Source organism: Corvus hawaiiensis, chromosome 4 (genome assembly GCF_020740725.1).
Source record: "Corvus hawaiiensis isolate bCorHaw1 chromosome 4, bCorHaw1.pri.cur, whole genome shotgun sequence".
Lineage (NCBI taxonomy): Eukaryota > Metazoa > Chordata > Aves > Passeriformes > Corvidae > Corvus > Corvus hawaiiensis.
In genome coordinates this window covers 41,116,368-41,137,396 of record NC_063216.1, presented here as the reverse complement: position 1 = coordinate 41,137,396, position 21,029 = coordinate 41,116,368, and the positions used below count along the sequence as shown (strand labels likewise).

Below are 21,029 nucleotides of genomic sequence, written 5' to 3'. Positions count from 1 at the left end.
TTTGTCTTTCCAGAAGTTATATATCTAGAAGATGCTTTCTCAACCCTCTCTTCTCCAGGAGAGGAAAAGACAAAAAGAGGGACCTTCAGTGGACAGTTTATCCTATAAGCCTGAGACACTTTAAGCCAGGAGGAATTACCTCCTGGAGGAGGCTGTTTTTAATACTGGTTAGAGAGGACATCTAGATAATTTAAATGAGATACCTTACTTTTATATACCTAAAACTATAGGAGATGAATCACACTGAAAGTGATAAGGTGAATTTTTTTTCAAACTTTTGGCCTCCGAATAATCTAAAACTAGATTAACAGGTGGAGATGTAGCAAAACTGGGAGCATAATGCTGTATGTGGCAATAAGCTAAAAGTCAAAATGTAATGCCAGAGAGAAGCAGTTCTGGACAAAAGTCTGAGAAACACAGATCAACCTCCCTTCTGTGCAAAAGCAAGGCTTTTGTGAGATTTGGTAATGACATGTCTCTAAGAGCAGCCTTTCTCTCCTCATTTGCATCCTTTGCCTCTATCTCCCAAAGCAGGACAGTTGACAGACTGTGTTTCTTCAGAGATGTATAACATGTTCTCTGTCAGCTCCAGTGACTGTATGCTCAGGGATTCCTATTTTGATGACATTGCACCAGCTAGACACAGACTGAAGAGAATAAAATAAAATTTTTGAAAATACTGGCTTCTTGCTGACAGTGGATTAGGCTGCAGAAAAGATACTCCTTTTAAATAGCCTGGAAATTCATCAGGTGTTCTCCAAGATATTAATAATGTTTTGGCTAGCGGTATCAGATAGGCTTAATGGATTTCCCTGCTGGTGGAGTGAATGTGATTGCAGTGAAACATGAAACAAACTGTTTTAATGACTTACACTTAGACCTGATCTTAATTTTTTAAGGACTCCTGCATCTTTCATTAATTGAACAAGCAACCACTTCACTGGGAGTTAATAATTAATTTAAATGTCTGAAGAATAATATTCATTGTACCTTAGGAAATACTACTGAAAAGTTTCTGGTAAATCACTTGAAAAATAAGTAATGGCATCTATTGATTTTGAGATGCTTTCTGCCTATTGAGACACAGTATGTAAAGCAGATGTGTTCCTTTCTCTGCAGCTGGGATGACAGCAGCTCAGTTAGCAGTGGCCTCAGTGACACTCTTGACAACCTCAGCACAGATGATTTGAATACCACCTCATCTGTCAGCTCTTACTCCAACATAACAGCCTCTTCAAGGAAGAACACTCATGCCCAGGTGAGTAGCCATTTGTTGCAACACCCCCCAAGCATGCAGGATAACAAAAGAAAAAGTTTGGTATCAATGCCTCTGAACAAATTAAATATTCGTATTTTACAAAATCCTCTATTACATCTGAATGCAAGAAGCCATAGACCCCATTGACCCAACCTTGGGCTGTGAGCTGACATCCCAAATTCCCTGCTCCCAGGGCACACATCACTGCTGAAGGTGCTGGCTGGTGAGACCCAGCTCTGCCCACCCTGGGGGAGCCCCCACTGTTCCCAGCCCCTGCTGCACCCTAACACAAAACAAACACAATATGACTGATCTGTGATGCATGGATTTCTACTCACTTCAGCTCATTTGGAATATCTCTTTCAACAGATAACACAATAAAAAATAATGTATCTTTTGTCTTTTATGAGCTGGAACATATTAGGGAAGAAATATACAGTCTGTACTGTCCTTTCAAATGGCAGAGATTCTCTTCTCCCCGCTTAGGTCCAGGGATGAAAGTGTCAATGCAAGGTGAAAATTCACAGTGTCAAAATAGAATTCTTAATAGCATACAGCCACAAACTATATACAAACTATATACATAACACATATACACGTGTGTGTGTGTGTCTGTGTATGTAAAGCTCTTGTCCCAGGTATCGAAGCTTTTCTTCCCAGCTCCCCTCAAAATTGCAAGTGATAGAAAAGTCAGTACAGAATCCCTGCAGGACTTGGTTCCACCCAAAAAAAGAAAGAAAACCAGAAAATTTTGTCTCAATAGGAAAGTATTCTCTGCCATGTCATCTCCTGTTTACAAGCAGGGAACTTCAAGACTGAACGCTCAGCATAGGGGAACAGTGGTTGCCTCCAGTGATTTGATGTCAAGTGTTCAGGACACAAGGTTGACACTTCTGATTCCATTTAGACTCCTGCAGTTCAGACAGTGTCTGCAGTTCAGAGGTCTCTTTTGTAGATGTATATTGTAGCAGACTCTGTGAGCCGGAGAAAAACACGTGTTTGTCATTCCCCCAAACAACAGGGAAATATAGTTACTTTTGGAATGAAAATTACTTAAATCTCCAACAGGACAGATATCAGACGAATGCTGTACTCATGCAAATTCACACTAATGCAAATATTCTTCAGCCCTTACTCTTGCCTTTCTCACTCCATCAGGGACTTCCATGGTTGCTAACTGGAGATCAGCCTCTTCCCTTTCACATCAGCAATGATGGCCAGCTAGTTCTGGCTTACTTGTTCCACTGCATAGTTACCAGGATTGAAAAATCTCAGGCTGACCATTTAACTCTTTGTGGTTTTGTTTTCATTTGGATTATCTCATGTTCTAGCTGCTCTGTAATAAGCTTCTGTTTTATTCACAAATTGTTCAGCGATAGACAGAGATGCAGTGCATGTTCAAGTTTTGCTTTCATTCCAGAGTTTCTTTATATTATGAAGACTAGGAACAGACCTTTATCAGGTATGCCTTTACCAGGCAGATTAAGCAGAACTCACTGTATTCCATGCTAGCTGGCAATCTCAGTCAGAAGCTGAGATGAACAGAATACATTTTGCCAGCTGTTCTCCAGGTCTTAGATACACTGCAACACAGAGATCCCTTTATCAGTCTTTTTAAGTGATTGGAGCAGGAAGGCTATAGACTGAGACAGAAATTGCATATTTTGTTGTCATTTTCCTATTAAAAGCATGATAATGATGAAGAGAGGCTTTTAGAAAGTATTGTACTACTCATTTTTTTGAAATTATGCAGTTTGCTTTAAAAATGTATATATTTACAGTCATTTATGGGAAAATGTCTGTAAGCATGTTGTAACAATAACTTTAAAAACTCTCTTCTGAAGGACCCTGCAATATTTTTGTAGGTATTTACTTGGGCTTTTTTCCCATTAATCGTTACCCATAATCTGTGCTAGCATGTCCAAAGAACATATGCAATTATGGAAATACAGAGATCTTTTGCATTTTGTACACTTCAGCTGACAAATATGTAAACAGGAACGGATTATTCTGTTGGTCATCAAGTCAGTATTAATCCTACTTATGACAGCAGTGCTTAGGAAGCAGCCACAGAGGGGTCTCTGTGGTGAAGGAGCTGTGACAGCACAGAATAATAAATAGCCTGTCCCTCAATGTGTTCCATTTTGCAGCCCCTCTTAGGCTGGTGATACCTGAGAGCAGCACCATATTTTTGCTGTTAAAGAGGGGCAGAGGCAAGCAGGAGTGGTGAGAGGGTGACGTGCAAATAAGGTTTCAGTCTGAGGTCAGGAGGCTGCAAAAAAACACACAAGGAAGAGTTACACCAAACAGCCTGTCAGCACAAAGAGCACCAGTCTTGTCAAACACAGAGGGTAGGGTCAGTCTCTGTTTCTATTTAAGCCATTTTCACAGCTTCTGCCTTGTCTTGTTGGGCTGCTCCTTGCAGCACTCCCTTATCAGCATGCCTCAGGGAAGGAGATGCCACAGGGGGGTTAGGTCCCCGCTGGTGCATCCTCCACATGGGTCTAAGTTTCAGATGGAACATGAGCCCAGCTTCTTGCCTTGACACCATAGATGAGTAGTGCTGGCATAGCTTCTCTTCTGCTCTGTTAGTTGATAGAGAGAGCTTCTTGTTGGAAACAATTCATTTCTGTGGAGACGGACTAGTGGAAAAGCCATCAGCTGTAGCATGAATATTTTTGTGGAAGATGCTATCCTTGCTCACTGGTGGCACAACATACTCTGTTCTGCTGGAGCAGTATTCCTAATCCAGTCACTTGAAATCTTGGGTAGGAAAAGTCAAGAAGCCAGACTGAGGTAGTATATTTAGGAATTCATTTACCCAAGCTTTTAGTAAAACCTCTCAGCACAGTGATTCCCTTCTGAAATTCAGACGGAGTTGAGGAACAATAGGGCATCACCACTGATTAGAGTAAATTATATTTCACTTCATTATGAAATCTTCTGAAATTAAAAAAAAAGAGAAATGTCAACCCCGATGGGTATGTTTTGTAGTTTTTTAAATTTTTGGAATCAGGATACTAATGTTTTAGAAGGAAAGTTTCTGTGGCCATTGCTGCAAATAGACCAAATTCTCCTCCCCTACTATGATTTAAGAAATCAGCAAATAATGGAGATTCTGGGACTGACCATTTCTCATGGAATCTCTTGTAGCTGAAGACAGACTCAGAGAAACGCTCAGTTACAGACAGTGAAACTTGGGGCAGCACTGAAGAACTGAAGAAACCAGAGGAAGACTTCGACAGCAGCGTAGACAGCGGTGGCAAGTGGAAAGGCCTTCCCTCAGGGCTGTCTGAAGAGTCAGAGAAGGGGGGGCACAAGACATCTCTCTCTGTATCACAGACTGGATCTTGGAGGAGGGGCATGACTGCACAAGTAGGAACAACTCAGTCCAGGCACAAAGCAGGAACAAGCGCACTCAAGACCCCAGGTAGGAAACTTCTGTAGTTCAGATTACAGTGGTCTTAAAATAATTGATGGGTACTCTCTCTCTCTATATATATACTATATGCATATTGTTCTCTCCTCCCGTAAATGACTTCAAGCCCATATTGTAATATTATATCAACTTTTTCATTTCTATAACAGTTAGTTTGCTACATGCATAATAATAATTTATTAAGTACACATGGGTGCATCCATAACAAAAACTGTGATTGCATTTTGTTGTACTATCATTTGTGTATGTCAATGTCTATTAAGGAATTCTTAGAAGTATTTTTGGACTCATCCCCTTATTCTCTAGAAAACCTTGCCTTTGATAATTCAACATTTGCATAGAAATGGCCAAATATTAGAAGCTGAGTCAAAAAGATTGAATATTCAAGGAAGGGGACTCAAAATTATATTTCTAGTTATTTCTGAACTAAAGCTGAGTTATCACATTCCACATACTATGGGTGTTCTACAGACCACTGTTAAGCAATAAAAAATTGTAAAAAATGTCTTTTTACACATTTTCAGTGCTAAATGCCCTCTTACCTAATTTTGGAAGGCCTCTCAGAAGGAGTAACCACTTCTGCAATCTAGTTTTCAAGCAAAAAATCCAAAGCTGGTGAAAGAGATATTTATTAAGACCATCTAATCCTAATCCATCATTTTACTGAAGAAATGTGAATTCTCAGTAGGACATTTTCTGGAGCTTTATCATGTCCTGACAAAACAGTGCATGGGCATGCTTCAACCCCCAGTTGTAAAGACAGCTAACAAAGATCTTCTCAGAATAAATTCCTACCCTTTGTGAACCATTTTTGTTTCTTTGCAATTTGGAACTGCTAAACGTTGGTCAGTCTCTGGTCTGTGAGATCCCTGAGGAGCATTGCTGTGGTAATCATACGGATACAGAAACTATAACACTCTAAGAGCAATTAAAAATGGATATACTAAAAGGTTTGCTGCACGCCAAGCTAAGCTTCCCAGATCGGTTTTGCTGAAGGTGATCAGGCAGCCACTGTGCAAGACAGAATTGAGGCCTTAACTACTAATGATCTGTATGTTTGCTGGGTCAGAGTCTATCTGTATCATGGCATGTGCATCTGTTTGTGTAGCATAAAATGTGTACTGGATAAAAGCATGAGTGGATTTAGTTCTGCTTTGCAGGTGTTGCTCTTTATTACATTTTAGTTTCTTAAGAGAATTTAGGTCATCCACCTCCAAAGCTTCCATAATCACTTGATGAGTAAATTAAAAACTTTAGTATGTTTTAGGAGTTATTAGGAGTATACTATATATATTATATAGTGTACAAATGCTTGGAGAGAAATTAGAATTGAAATGGCAATTTTTATCGATTTTTAAAATAATAAGAGAACACCTTTAAAATAATAAGAGAACATTGTTAGAACACCTTATTTCAACCTTGCTGCATGTTACAATAAAATTTTAGAACATATGGAAGAAACATAGAAATATACGTTATATAGTCATAAGCCTACCCAGGACTGAAGAAAACCTCACAAAAAATCAAAAATCTTGAGAAGACATCAAGGATATGACAAAGACTAATTAACTTGTGTAATTGATATTGTTACAGATCAAGATGATTCTTTCCATAACGTAATCTCTCCCTGATAATTTTGTGTAACTAAAACCAGAACAAACTTAGTCATAAGCTAAAAAAGATGCAATCAGTGAAAACCAAAGAATTCTATAAGTACCATTAATTTCTACATGCATAATTAATGTCATACTTCAGGAGATGTTTATTACATGTAATGTTTTATTTTCAAGCATTACTTCTTTCATATAGAAATACTGTTAACAGAACAAAATTAGTCAAAATTCCTCATAGTTCATTCAAGATAATTTTCTACAACTATATTTTCTACCTATATATGAAACTGGAAGTCCTCAGAGGAATTTCAAGCTTTTAATACTTAATGTTTACCTGTAATGTCTCATACATAGCTGATGGGAGAGTAAAGACCAAACTGGTCTGTTTCCTTAGGGGAATTATTCCATTTGTGTGCTTTTTCATTTTGAAATTGTAATCATATCGTGTTGAAATTAGATATTAAGGCATTGCAGCTTAAACACAAGTGACCTTTTCAAATATACTTTGACGTAGGAAAAACTGATGATGCAAAAGCTTCAGAAAAAGTGAAAACTCCCCTAAAAGGAGCCTCCATACAGCGATCTCCATCAGATGCAGGAAAAAGCAGCGGTGATGAAGGGAAAAAGCCTCCCTCTGGCATTGGGAGATCAACAGCTACAGGGTCATTTGGATTCAAGAAGTCTGGGTTGGGATCTTCTACCATGATCACCACAAGTGGAGCGACCATCACAAGCGGGTCAGCAACGCTAGGAAAAATGCCAAAATCTTCAGCCATCAGTGGGAAGTCCAATGCAGGGAGGAAGACGAGCTTAGATGGTTCCCAAAACCAGGATGACGGCATCCTGCATGTGAGCTCAAAGACAACTCTGCAATATCGAAGTCTGCCTCGCCCATCGAAATCCAGCGGCAGCGGGATCCCCGGTCGGGGCGGCCACCGCTCCAGCACCAGCAGCATCGACTCCAATGTGAGCGGCAAGTCTGTGGGTGCTGCTGCCACCAAGCTGCGAGAGCCAAGCAAGATCGGGTCCGGGAGGTCCAGCCCTGTCACCATCAACCAGACAGACAAGGAAAAAGAGAAAGTGGTGGTGTCAGATTCTGAAAGCGTCTCACTGTCCAGTTCCCCTAAATCCAGCCCAACTTCGGCAAGCGCCTCTGGCACACCAGGACTTAGACAGCCAGGATCCAAATACCCAGATATTGCTTCCCCCACGTTTCGAAGGTTAGTGCATTTCTATGATTCCCTGAAGTTGCAATACATAAAGCAGGGATTTTCAGTGTGTTGAACTACTGTGCAAAAAGCCTTTTCAGGGAATATTTTGCCACAAGCAAATCAAGCACAGGAAAATAAGAGGGCAATAATTTTTTCATACAACACAATTATTTCTTTAAGATTTAAAGACCTTCCCAGACCTGAAATGGCTGCTCCTTGAGCTTTAAGCATTTTAGGTACATCCCCATAACAACAGTTTGAAGCTTAGAAGGTGGACTCAATGATCCTTATGGGTCCCCTCCTACTCAAGATATTCTATGATTCTAAGTTCAGCCACATGTGAATTTTCTTCTCAATACTGTGCTAAACCCCCAAAGGGAGGAAGGACACTGTGTTCAGGCACATTCTGTTAATGGAATAGGCATTGCCATATTCTGGATGGAGAACTGAAGAGCTCTTTAAATTATAAAGATTTAGATTTGCTTTCACATTGTTGGCAGCTCCAGCTAGAAACGTTTCATTAACTTAGCAGCTTCGTTACATTTTTCTACACAAACATTGGCAAGGCTAAATTTCAATTGTAAATGCTCTATTGTAACATTTCTGGAAGTATAAATCCGGATGAAGTGTAAATTGGGATGGAGCGCTTGCACGGCTGGAGGAAAAGCCAATAGTGCCCTCTTGTGCCTACTTACCAAAACAGCATCTCCAGGCAGCTGGGGAGCTGCACCTTAGTTTAGTGGGCTTGGTAATACGTAAAGCGGATTCTTACGTTATTAGACATGCTTACTTTACATCATGATAAGTTTTGTGTTTATTTACCTTTAACTTATGAGCTGCATATTAACTGCAGCTTGAAATATTTCCAGAAATACATTAAAACATCACATGACCTTTTAGTTCAAATTTTAGAGGACTTGCAGTTTATTTTTTCATCATCACTGTAGAATTTTCATATCTAGAATTGCTGAAGACATTATGTGTAATACACTTTTATCATTCCTGCCCTTGGAGACAAACTGACCCCTTTTAGCCATGGTGCAGTTTATTCTGTCTGAGGGGTTACTACATGACTGATGACTGCCTGACCATCTGTGCAAAAAAAACGAGAGGAAATTCTGCACAAATACTTAGATGTTTATTAAACTTCCAAGGTTTTTGCACATGTTTGTTGCAATAATTTAAGCAGATTTGAGAAGTGAGGAGTTTAAAAGCTAATGACTTGGGAACGCTTAATTACTGAATGAATTTGGGGGAAAGTGTAATCTGCTTATGAACTAATAAGACAAAAACGTGATTATTCTGCCTCTCTCTGGGAGGGTCTCTGTGCAAAGAGCACATCTGAATAGCAGTGAATGAGAGCTGTTTCTAAAGAAACAAACCATGATTATTGTGATATGGTTAAGTGAATTAAAACTTGCGCTGCGATTGATCAACTAGGTAGGCATGATTTTAGTAGCAGTAATTAAAAATGTGTAGTTTGGCTCTTAGGATGTTGCGCCATGAATGTTTAATGTGGCTATCAGTTTCTCTAAAGCTATTTGTTTTACATTTAGGTTGTTTGGTGCCAAGGCAAGTGGTAAAGCTGCCTCTGCACCCAGTACTGAAGGTGTGAAACCCACATCGGCAATGCCCAGCCCTAGTACCACATTGGCACGGCAAGGCAGCCTGGAATCGCCATCCTCGGGCACAGGCAGCATGGGCAGTGCAGGTGGGCAAAGTGGTAGCAGCAGCCCCCTCTTCAGTAAACCTTCGGACTTAAATGCAGATGTTGTAAGCTTAAGTCACTCCTTGGCTTCCAGTCCTGCCTCAGTGCACTCTTTCACATCAGGTGGTCTTGTGTGGGCTGCAAACCTGAGCAGCTCTTCAGCGGGCAGTAAGGACACACCAAGTTACCAGTCCATGACTAGCCTTCACACCAGTTCCGAGTCTATTGACCTTCCTCTTAGCCATCATGGCTCTCTCTCTGGACTGACAACAAGCACTCAGGAGGTTCAGAGCCTGCTCATGAGGACTGGAAGCGTCAGATCTACTCTTTCGGAAAGGTGAGCTTGCCTATAGATACAGTGACCACGAAATAAGTGAGAGGCAAAAGGACAGGAGCCAAAACAATAAACCCTCCACCTCTTTTGCTAAAGGGACACTGTTTAATTAGCAGCTTAGTCCTTTATGTGAAAAAGGAAGGAAGAAAAGAAAGCTGAAAGGCATTACAATGTGGAATCAACTGCCTTTTAAGGTTTTACAAGCACTTTTTCTGTCTTGAGAAATTTTTTTTGGTTCCCTTGTTCTGGAGACAATGAGAGAAAAGGGGAAAATTATCTAATTAAAGGCAAGTGTAAATAGCTAACAGGCACATAATGATTCCTGCATGCTGGATCCACCTGCTGTCCCAGCATTTGGCAGCTCCAAAGCAAGCAAACCTCCAGCTGTGGGACCCCAGCTTTTCTCTTCCCTTTAGCTCAAAGTACAGGCAGATCTGGTGTGCCCTGGCCTTAGCTGACCAGTCTTGCCTTAAAATACTCAGTCCTCACAAGTTGCTTCTTACATGGTCATCATTACACAGATCCTTACTGAAGTGCAGTTTCACTGGCAGGGAGACACTTTACAAGATGTGATCTTTGCTATGTGGTCAGTCCTGGCAAGTGTCTGGAACAGACAAAAATGCAAAAAAAGGTTTTTCCATTTGCTCTATTAAAGAATTTTTTTACATGCAGATTTTTTACCATTTAAGTTACATTATGAGAAGGTGCAACTAGCCTGGCACAGTTGAACCAAAATTTTTTTCTTTTCTTTCCTTCTTTTTTTTTTTTTTTTTTTTTTTTTTTTTTTTTTTGTGGAATATTTATTTGACTTTTGCAGGAGAGAAAAAAGTAATCTTTGCTAGGTACTAAGTAACTTCCGCTTCCCATGAAAATTTTCAGGATTTGACAGTGAAACTCTTATCTCACACGGGGGGACTGCAAAATCAATATTAAATATTTCATTAGCCTTTGGCTCAAAAAAGAAAATTATACCGAATCAGTCAGAAATATTTTAAAACTAATTAGTTGTTTAACAACACAAACATTTTAAGGAAAAAAGACATTTAATACACAATGTCAAGATTTTTTTGCCCTTTATATAAACTCAGAGATTTTTCAATACCCATCCTTTCCATAGAAGGAATTCACTTTCAGTGAACCAGCATTAGAAAAACCCCCGTAATTAAAACTTTGAGAACTCTAGATGGAAACTTTACACAGGTTTCATTTTCTTATGTTACGTTCAGAAGTATTACTATATCAGCTAAAAATCACACCTCTTACTAATATAATTGCAAATTATATTACTATTATATACTAATATATTCTATTATTTATTTGAATAATTATAAAACATATATATGTCCCAATATAATGTACACTAACAATACATAGTATTGTTAAAAATACAGTAGTTAAAAATACACTGATACATGAGCAATTTGTAGTTTGCACTGTGCCTTTAATTTTTAAATAGGAATTTGCATTTGTGTACTATGAACTGAATGTGACAATATTTCTTAAAAGATCAATTATTAATACTAAGTTTACAAAATCCTTCTCTGCTACATATATGGATGGTGAGGTCAGTAGAATGATATGGAAGAGTATGAATTTATGCCAGAAATTATATTTATGCACAGGATCTTAAACATCACATTTCAAATATTAATGGCTTGGCATAAGCTCCTGAGCAACCCCCACTACTAATACTTTATGTATTTTTTCAGTGACTCAATTTCAGTGGTTCCAAATACTTTGCCGTTGGCAATATTTTTAAGTTTCATATTTGTCCATATGGGGATATTATGATTGAGTCCAGAGAGAGCCATTGTTCATGTTGATCTGGCCTCAAAACAAATACATGTAGCTAGAGTAAACGGTGTCATTTCTTGAATTATAGTCCCAACAGGGTTTTTGCAGTTTGATTTTTCTGAAAGGTCTGATATAACTGCTGAGTTTCTAAACTCTTTTGTGCATTAAAACTTACACGTAGCAAAGTATTTTTTCACAAAAAAACATTGATTTGCAATGTTGGAGGCAGATATGCTTGGCAGCAGACTATGTCCTTTTTCCTTTGTAAACTCAGATTATATTTGAAATACCTTTGGCAATACTAATTATAGCATAGGGTAGCATTAAAAATTGTCTGCAAGGAGGTTTTTGCTTTTTCTTCAGTCACCCTAGAGCTTGCAAAAGACTGAGTCAGCAGTCCTTATAATCAGATATACTAATATAAGGTGGAGACAAAATCAGAAAGACCAAAGTGCACAATGAGGTACAACTAGCAAGCAACGTAAAGTCTGTGCAGAGTAAGTGTAGGAAAAACTGAAATAGAAGAGAGAGCTAATGATAGATGATAAAAAAATATGTGTGTGTTTCATTGAAGCATTAGCTGTAATTTGATGGATAAATATCAATAATGGCAAACATACTAAGAGGAAATGAAAAGGTTAAAAATATCTTTGGTTTACTGTCCTGATGAACTTTTCATTTCCCTGCTTCAGACACAGCCTGAAAAACTTGCAGTAATTAGAACTGGAGAAGAGTTTTCAAAGGGTCTGTGCTGAGGAAGGAGTGAGGAGGAGAGCTGGGATGGAGGGCGAGGAGATTACAGGAAGGCCACTTTGCCTGTAAAGATACAGAAGACATTAAACAAAATAGTTTAAGTAACAGATAACATGGGATTAGTCATTAACAGCCTTTTAAATAAGACTAATTTAATTAATTTGTAGGAAAACAAGCACTCTGAATAGAGGAAAAATAGTAAGTGCAATAAAAATCCTGAACTTACTAAAGCTTTAAGTGCTATTCCTAATAACACTCTCATAAGCAAATGGGGAAAATAAAGGTGCTTGAATAGTCGGTAAAGAGTTACTGAAGACGTGTGATCAAAGGCTTATTATTCTGAAGGGATATAACAGGGCAGGATAGATTTGCATAGATACAAAATGGAAATTACTGAGGCTATTCTGCAGAACATGTGTACAGAGTTGTAGTGCCGTTGGGACAAAGCATTTTGAAAATGAAAATATTGCATCTAAGTCTTAGAAAGTAGCTATCCCATTCTACTTTTTCACATTAAGGCTTTAACTTGAGACTTTGGGACATCAAGTTTTAAGAAAGATTTAATGCAGCTGGAAAGAACACAGAAAACGAGAACAAAATTTCAGGGTACATCTACGTTTTCTATGAAGGAAAGTAGCCCTTGACTGCCTCCAGAAAAAGTCACCTTTCACGGACGCAGCAAATCTGCAAGGTCTCTGCTATATTTGCCCACCTGTCCCTCCAGGGATGATCAGATGTTGCCCAGTTTTCAGGCTACCCACTGAGCGATGGTATGACATCAACCCAGAGCTGCCTGACAACTCCTGGAGTGGAGTGTCGAAGTTTAGTCACGCCAAATTTTGCGTCATTCAATGAAATTCTATTGCATTGTAACAACCAGAAAATAGGCTTGGTAAAAGCTAACAAAATATTTTCTTTTTCAGAAAGAAAGCAGGTTTTGCATCTCTCTCAGGCCTTTTGCTGGTTTTGCGCTAGCAATATTTAGAAAAGTCTAATTCTGCTGTCATAGCAGTGTAGCTCCCTATGTGGGAGAACACTTGTATTTTACCTTACTACAACTTACAGGGATTGAAATAAATCATACAGGTACTTATACTATAAAATAAAAACATCTTCTGGGGTTAAGTTGTAAAATTTTCCAGGTGGACACATCACCAGTAGTTCTTTCAAACCCTTAATTGCTGTTGGGCATTGCAAATTTGTGACTTCTGCTTGATCTGAATGACACAGCAAGGAAGGCATAAAAATGCAGAAATACAGAAATAAACACTGGTCTGATCAGCAGTAATAGCTGCATTTTAAGATGAGCAGAGTGGAAGTGGTTTCTAGTTACATGACTGGCTTGCTCCAGTTTGCTTTAAAAGAATGTTTTGTTTTGAGGGTTGTGAAAGTCCATTGAAATCCACTTAGGCCCTTCAAGACTTTCAATTATTTTAAATTACCATCATAATTGATGGTTGTGGTTTTAAGGTGTGAAACAGTGCATCATGTATCAGATTTTCTTATATGTCTTGCCTTTTGTAGAAACTAGTTTGTAAGACCTGTATCAGCTTTGTCCAGCCTGTCATGGAGCTCTCTAGTTGTTTTTTAGCTTGCAATAATTTGTTTTATTGCCTAACAGCTCTGAAAGAGTTACATGTAGCTCGAGGGTATGCTATTATGACCCTTTCCCATGGCAGCCTCCTCACCAACGGCAGGTAGGAAAATGAGGGATGTAAGGCTTTCTGTAATTTCCCCCTTAGAAGTTGCAGTCAGTTTCAGCAGTGCAAAATAAACAAAAAAGAATGAGATACTGTGGGCTTGATAACTTCAGCCTACGTCTTCATTCATCTTTCTGCAAGATTGCTTTTTCCAATTTACATGGCAAAGGAAAATACCAGAATACTATGATATTCTCATCCTCACTTTATATTGGTATTTGTCCATGTATGCATTGCTTCTTCCAGGAAAGGATTGTCTTTATTATCATTATCAACTTTACAGATCTGAGGTAAATTCAGTTCTATTTACCAAAAGTCCAGTTTCTGTGGAAGGAATGAACCCAGCTTTTGGTGGATGAATGATTCCAGATATTAAAAAGATTAGAGCAGTTATTGGTCTGAAGTAACAGTTACATGAGACTGTGCTTAATGGTTTAATACAATTATCTGAAATCTAGGAGCATCTTTGTAAGCTTTAGTATTTTAAAAACACAGAATGGGCGTTTGCTACACTCACTCTACTGCAATTGCAATAACTCTATGCTTATGTTGAGGAATATTCATCCCTATTTCATTTGATCATCTGAATTCAAAAGATTTTCAGAAAATCCTATGGTCACTCTTTGCCTTCTTAAACGACTGGCATAACTTTTGGCTTGTGGATTGCTTTAAAGGAGCACTGACTCCTTTATTTTTATATAATGTGCTATAGATTACTTTAAAATACATATATCTCCAAGTTAAAGTAATATTGGAAAATACATAGTTCATACAGATTTTTAAGTGTTTGCATAAGAAACTGGTGTTACGATCATGTTTATTCATCTTGAAATTTAGAGGTGCATACAAGTACATAAAAGAACATCATGGCCCCGTTTTTCTCTCTGAAGAAAAAAAATGAATCATTCATTCAAATTTATGTTTGTTTTTTGCCAACCATTCTTGGTCCTGTTAGCTATGTTGGGAGCAAAATGCTGAAAATGCAGTTCTCTGTCTGACATGGGACTACTCTCACATGGACCATGATAACTGGACCTGTGCTGAAATCCTGCTAATTTTCTCCTTCCATTTGCTTTCTCCGCATGCAGAACAAGGCTCTTTATTAAACTAGTGAAATTGTCTATAAAACTTCCTGGTGGTAAGAAGAGTTTGCTTCCCATTAGTCCAAGCCCTGATAGTAATGTATTGTCCATGTCAACAGTGTTTTCACTGCCTTTATCTACTTGGATCAAGGATACATGACAGTAGGACTCCCATCATCCCCAGCACGATAGGAAACACCTTTAATAAGGGTATTTCTTGGGTAGCAAGGGTCCTAAGTTACTGCTGCTCTCAGAGGTGTGATTATGATATGTAATACAGAAGCTTTCAAAAGCCATTTTGCCATTTAATCCATATGGTGACACTAAGTTATGTACTAAAGGGAGAAAACTTTGCAATACTTACTTGATGGTAACCAATTCAACTCACACCAGGCAGAGACTGATTTTCCAAGACCTTATGGTGAAATTCCCAAGTAACACTTGGAAGGAAGGCTAGTGGGTGCCCTTCTAGTGATGGAGTTTAAATAAGGAAAACTCCAGCCATAGTTTTTGGGTAATCAGCCACTCTGACACTATATGTGCAAGAATATAGAACAGCATTGCTCTGGTGCCACTTTTCATTGTCCCCACCATCGCCTTACTATGTGAGACCCTCAACAACAGAAAGTCAAGAGTCTGTATGTTTAGCACATATTTCTACACACAGAGATGTCATTTGGCTTCTGGCAAGGCCATGCTGCCTCTTAGCAGGTGCCACAACCTTCATTCCTTTTGGAAATCTATTGGCTTATCATAGGCAACCGTGAAAAATAAAGATTCATACTGTGACCATATGATTCTCACACAGATTGCAGAGCAAAGCTGTAGGAAAGTTAGAAATGGTAAAGAAGCACTTCTTTCTGACCTGGACAGTCTCCAAATTACTATTGACCCAGCCCAGAGCATGTCTAGATGAAAAATGAATCTCCAGCAGTCCATGTCCTGTTGTTCCCTCCAAATGAGTAAGGGATTTATCATGAAAGTTATATTAAAAAGCATTAAATGACCTTCTGTTATGCACACAAACCTAAAGCTTTAAAATTTGTTATTCTGAACAGTCCTGTTTACTGTATGTCCTTAGGGATTTTTTTTGTTTTAACAGCATGCAGCTTGACAGAAATACACTACCCAAAAAGGGATTAAGGTATATATATATTTTTTGAGCATGACTGCTGCTTCTCTCTTTTCCTGTAACCTTTTCTACACTGCCTTTACTTTTCTTTATTCTTCTGTTGATCCTGTTTGCAACAGAGTTCTTGGAATTTAGATTCAAACCAGAAAATGTAAATTTTAACAATGGACTTTTTCTTTCCACATCTGCCTCAGGAATACATTTTCTTTCAAGATATATCATGGAAAGTAAATACTTTTAAGGATCATTTCCTTATGCAATGAATCTTAAAAGGCATTGAATCCTGGAGAGCTAAAAGAGACAGAACAAGATATTTATGCAATTCAATAGGACTAATTATAGAAAACATTATGGAGAAGAACAAGGTTTAGGGGTGGATCTGACTTGAACTCATGCGAAGAGTCATGCAATTTGAACTGGAGGGCTATTAAAGGGTAGGGCTAGAAAATACTAATTTTGTTATCCAAGGTTTGTAAGTATGAAATGAGTCCTGCTCCAGACAGTATTCTTGGTCCTTATCCAGCAATACTGAGTCCACCTTTGCTACTAACTCTTCACTAAATTCTGTCTTCATCACAGAAAACAGAATTTATCCACCCTCTTCTCTCCTCCATGGTTAAAGAGTGGATCATACAGGAAACCTGGCTGGTCTCATCAGGTGTGGAAGCCCATCTCCCCAGTCCAGGAAAAAGATTTGGCGAGAAAGGATATATGTGCATGCACACAGACACACTGCAGCTTTCCAATAACTGAAATGACACAGTTAAATCTCATGAGTTATGAATAAATATTTATGAAATTTTAAGATAGTGCTAAACTGTTGTCACTAAAAAGCACCTTTTGCACTAGTTGTTCCTTAAAAAGAATTTAGTCAAATTTCCTACTATTGCAAAACAGTCACTTTGGATTTGGAGAGAACGAAAGAGGTGGAAGACATTAAAGGCATAATGTGGACCCTACAAAGACACAATGGGATGATCGAGGTTTGTGGATAAACAACTGTAATGGTGGCTGAAAGCTGAAAGTGAACTGGAGTGGGAAAACTGCTTATAGGCATATAAGAATGATCAGTTAGGCCAGAAAAAAAAGTCAGTTTGATTTAATGTGCAGAGATCCTTGTCCAAAACTCAGATCCTGAATTCTCATTTTGTCATCCTTCCAATCTGATAACCATTCAGTAACTCCGTTCTCTACCACATTTATAGGCAAAGATCATAGCTGCCTTTTTGAAAGGTGAAAGGAAGTAAATATTTAATAAGGACAAGATAGTTTACTGCTGTAAAATATTGTACAAAACCCCAAGCACAACAGAAGAATTTACATGTTCATTTAATCTTCTCTCTAAGCAGAAACACTTGTGCCTCACAAGCCTGAAGCCAGAATATCAAAAGCCCTTTCTGCTCTGCTGTTTTGGGGAACACTGATGGCTCATGACAGTAGTGAAGAAGGTGCTCATTTCTCAGCAGGAGATTGAATGAAGCAGGCTATTGCAGACATTGCTGAAAAAAAATCTCTTGATTAAGACCCACACCACCTGCACATACTAATGTTTAATCACTGCCAGAATTGCCCTTCTTCCAGCTCAGCCAAGAGAGGCTGGACCAGTGAGTTACCAGTTCTCCCTCAGCCCACATGTCACATTGAGCTTGTTTTATTGGTTTACCATAGGAAGCAGTTGATGAATTATTTGATTGCCAAACTTCTTCCTTCCAGAGAACTTGTTTCTGATAATTGTGTATTTTTCCTGTCCCTTTTCCTCCCCTCAGTTTGGGGCCAGACACAATGCCAGGTAGCATTCAGAGTAGCAGACCATGACCATATTACTATGACTAGCTGTCGTTACCAATGCAAACTCCTTTTTCAGAGTTGTTGATCTGTTTCACTCCTGTCATCTAATCAATTGCCCACATGATCTGTGACAGATGTCATTTCGTAAGTGGCTACTAACATTTCTTGGCTTCTATTCTGTCCATTCCCCATCCTAATCATACAGCTTCCAAGCTTTTGCATCAGCCTGTACACTTCCTATAGCTTTGAAGTCCTTTTCTGTCAGCTCAGTTGTCTGTCTGCTATGGTTTATCATTCCATCTCTTCCAAAGAAGGGAATGCTGTTCTGGGGAGGGGGATGAAGAGTAAAGGGGGTTCAAGTCCTGTACATTTTCTGTTGTAACCCAGTGGTAAATTGTGCCTTGTTAAAATCTCTGGTGACAATCACTTGACTAGCCTTGATGTTTTCCAAGGGATTTGTTCTATCTAACTGGTGAAGGGTGTTTATGTGACAGCTATTTCTTTCCAAGACATCACCTTGTCATTGTCTTGAGCATGTCAGCTGTGGTTTTTCAGATATACACCATCATCCCGGCAGACAAGTCAGGAGGAAGGCAAGGAATGGCTACGCTCCCATTCAACTGGAGGCCTGCAGGACACTGGCAGTCAGTCTCCGCTTGTTTCTCCTTCAGCTATGTCTTCATCTGCAACTGGAAAATACCACTTTTCCAACCTCGGTAAATGCTGTTTCCCTTCACTGTTTCTCCCCTTCTATAATAGAACCACAAAATTCAACTGTACATATTTCTTAGTCTGCCAGACTAGGTAGTTTATTTTTAACATCTTCATCACCATATTGTGTTATCGCACTAATGAGGGGAAACTCAACAGTGTTGTTAATGCAGTGGGCCAAGGCACCACATATTTTGCACAGAGAAAAAAAATCACAGATTCTTTATGACTTGGCCAAGGAGAAAAAAATGGGAGGTAGAGCTGGAAATTAGCTTCTAATTCAAAGCTACTTATCTTTTAGATTTCACAGTCAGTAAGATTCTTTCCAGTGATTTTAGTGAATGTCAGAAACTAAGCATTGCATTTTTTCTACATACAGGTTTGCTTTGAGATAGACCTTTTTAATGTGTTTCGGTAGCTGGACCTGGCTGTAACTGCACTGGGCCCAACCTAAATCCTAATCTTGAATGCAGTATAGTATTTTGGGATGTGAGTCACGTTGCAGTTTTATTTGATTACAGGCCAAGGTTTAGATTTCATTATTCTGAATCTTGTTTCAAATTAATCCAACACAAGTTTGGTTTTTTTGATAATTTTATTTTTTTCTTAAATGCTGAATAGAAACCACTTACCTGCACTGCACTTGACACATACCTAGGTTCACAATGAGCTTTATATGGTTTAGAGCCTTACTGAGGAATTAGTAACATCCTTTAAAGCATTAACGCTTCCATCACTCTGTCGCAACTTATGGCATCTATAGGCTATGATCACTCAAAAGAAATTTGATCAGACATACACATGTTGGTCTTTATTACACACGGGAATAGAAGTTGGACTAAAATACTCTTAAAAATGAAATTGGATCCTGGCTAAACAAGCCACTGCTTTGAATTTTCCTCCTGTAGTTTTAGATACAGCTCTTTGTTAGCAGTGGTTTTCCACTATATTATTTTCTGCTTACAATTATCTCCTTTTATTTTTGTTCATAGTTCTTGTGAACTCACAATAGAGAGCAATAAGATCATGGAGTTTAATTTTTTTTTTCATTGTCCTTTCCTTTTTTACATTTTCGTAGCCCTGTGGAATAATTTGCTGTCACAACACAGGTGGTCTGGTAGTTTATAATTTAGAGAACATCTTGCACGATCTAAAATAAAAGTCCAAACACTGAGGCTGAATTTGGCTAGACAGCTTTTTTTTCTAGGCATTGAGATTTTGTAGTCCAGGGGAACCACAGCCCGGCTTTCCTTCCTACTGGCAAAAAACTTTGCAAAAGCTTAAAATAGGTTCATCAATGCTGTTCTTGATTTCAACCATGACTGACTACACCTGTTTATTACGATGAGATTCCACTGAGGCCTGTGCAGGAATTTTTAACCTAATATGGTGGTAGGTGCTCCTGAAAATCAAAGGATAAATGTCTTGCATATGGAAATAAACTTTGGTCTTAACAGTCACCAGTAATACAGATACATAACAATAAAATACAGATACTGATTAATTAGAAGAGCTGCTTATAAAAATACTTAGGTCCTCTTATTCCTTTTTAACTTTTGAATCTCCTCCCTTGATTTTCTGTCTTGGGCTGCCAAAGGGTGTTCAGACATTGTTTTACAGGATTAATCTCATCCAGCTCCTTTGAGGCCATCTGCTTCACCTTTTTGTTGTGGCTTTAAATGTAGGAATAAAAGCATTTCATTTCCTCAACAGCATGAAGTCCACCTAACCATGCTAGTCCTACATTACAATTTTATGAAGAACCAAAATTCACTTAATGGAAATGTGCTTCATTAATAAAGCTTTGTATTCCAGTGAGTCCAACCAACCTATCACAGTTTAACCTTCCTGGACCCAGCATGATGCGTTCAAACAGCATCCCTGCACAGGACACTTCCTTTGATCTCTATGATGACTCCCAACTGTGTGGTAGTGCTACATCCTTGGAGGAGAGACCACGAGCGATCAGTCATTCAGGTTCATTCAGGGACAGCATGGAAGAAGGTAAGACTGAGGAACTACTTAGATCAGCAAACATGCCCCAAAATAGATGTCCAAAGCATAGTAAAATTTTAAAATATTTCTTCTGCACCCCGCACCACAGAAACTTAAATGATTCTGTGAAGTTTTATTAATCCTGTTGAGTTGCACTCCCAAGTCTTCCACATCCTAAAACATGGAAGATATTCCTTTCACTCAGTAATATGCAATGCTGTGTATCCCATACATGTGCTTTCTTTTTTTTCCCCAAACACCAGTGCTACTTAGCATCTCCTTTCTTTTGTAGTAATTTCATCCTCCCACTTTCCTACAGCTTCCTATAGCAAACATCATGAATTTCTGTATTTAAATTCTGTAATTTAAACTGAGCTCAGTACTTTATGTGGATTATTACTGTCTGCTTCTTTTAATGCTCTCTGCAACATCTGGAACTTGGTGAATATCTTTTGGTTTGGTTTTGGGTTTTTCTCTTTTACATCTACAGAGCCCCTGACAACTCCCAACT

The 21,029-nt window shown here is 38.6% G+C and overlaps 1 protein-coding gene across 10 annotated transcripts in view; it reads left to right on the top strand.

Moving 5' to 3' along the window:
• Positions 1–21,029, top strand: part of NAV3 (neuron navigator 3) — a 531,757-nt gene that overhangs the window by 463,994 nt on the left and 46,734 nt on the right. For 7 of the 10 annotated variants that reach the window (XM_048300218.1, XM_048300219.1, XM_048300217.1 and 4 more), the window contains 7 exons: positions 1,120–1,258; positions 4,412–4,688; positions 6,825–7,530; positions 9,078–9,566; positions 15,995–16,036; positions 18,368–18,528; positions 20,339–20,527. In XM_048300218.1, the coding sequence (XP_048156175.1) occupies positions 1,120–1,258; positions 4,412–4,688; positions 6,825–7,530; positions 9,078–9,566; positions 15,995–16,036; positions 18,368–18,528; positions 20,339–20,527 (2,003 nt within the window). The remainder of the gene's footprint in view (positions 1–1,119; positions 1,259–4,411; positions 4,689–6,824; positions 7,531–9,077; positions 9,567–15,994; positions 16,037–18,367; positions 18,529–20,338; positions 20,528–21,029) is intronic. The other 3 variants (XM_048300220.1, XM_048300216.1, XM_048300221.1) reach the window with 3 other exon arrangements.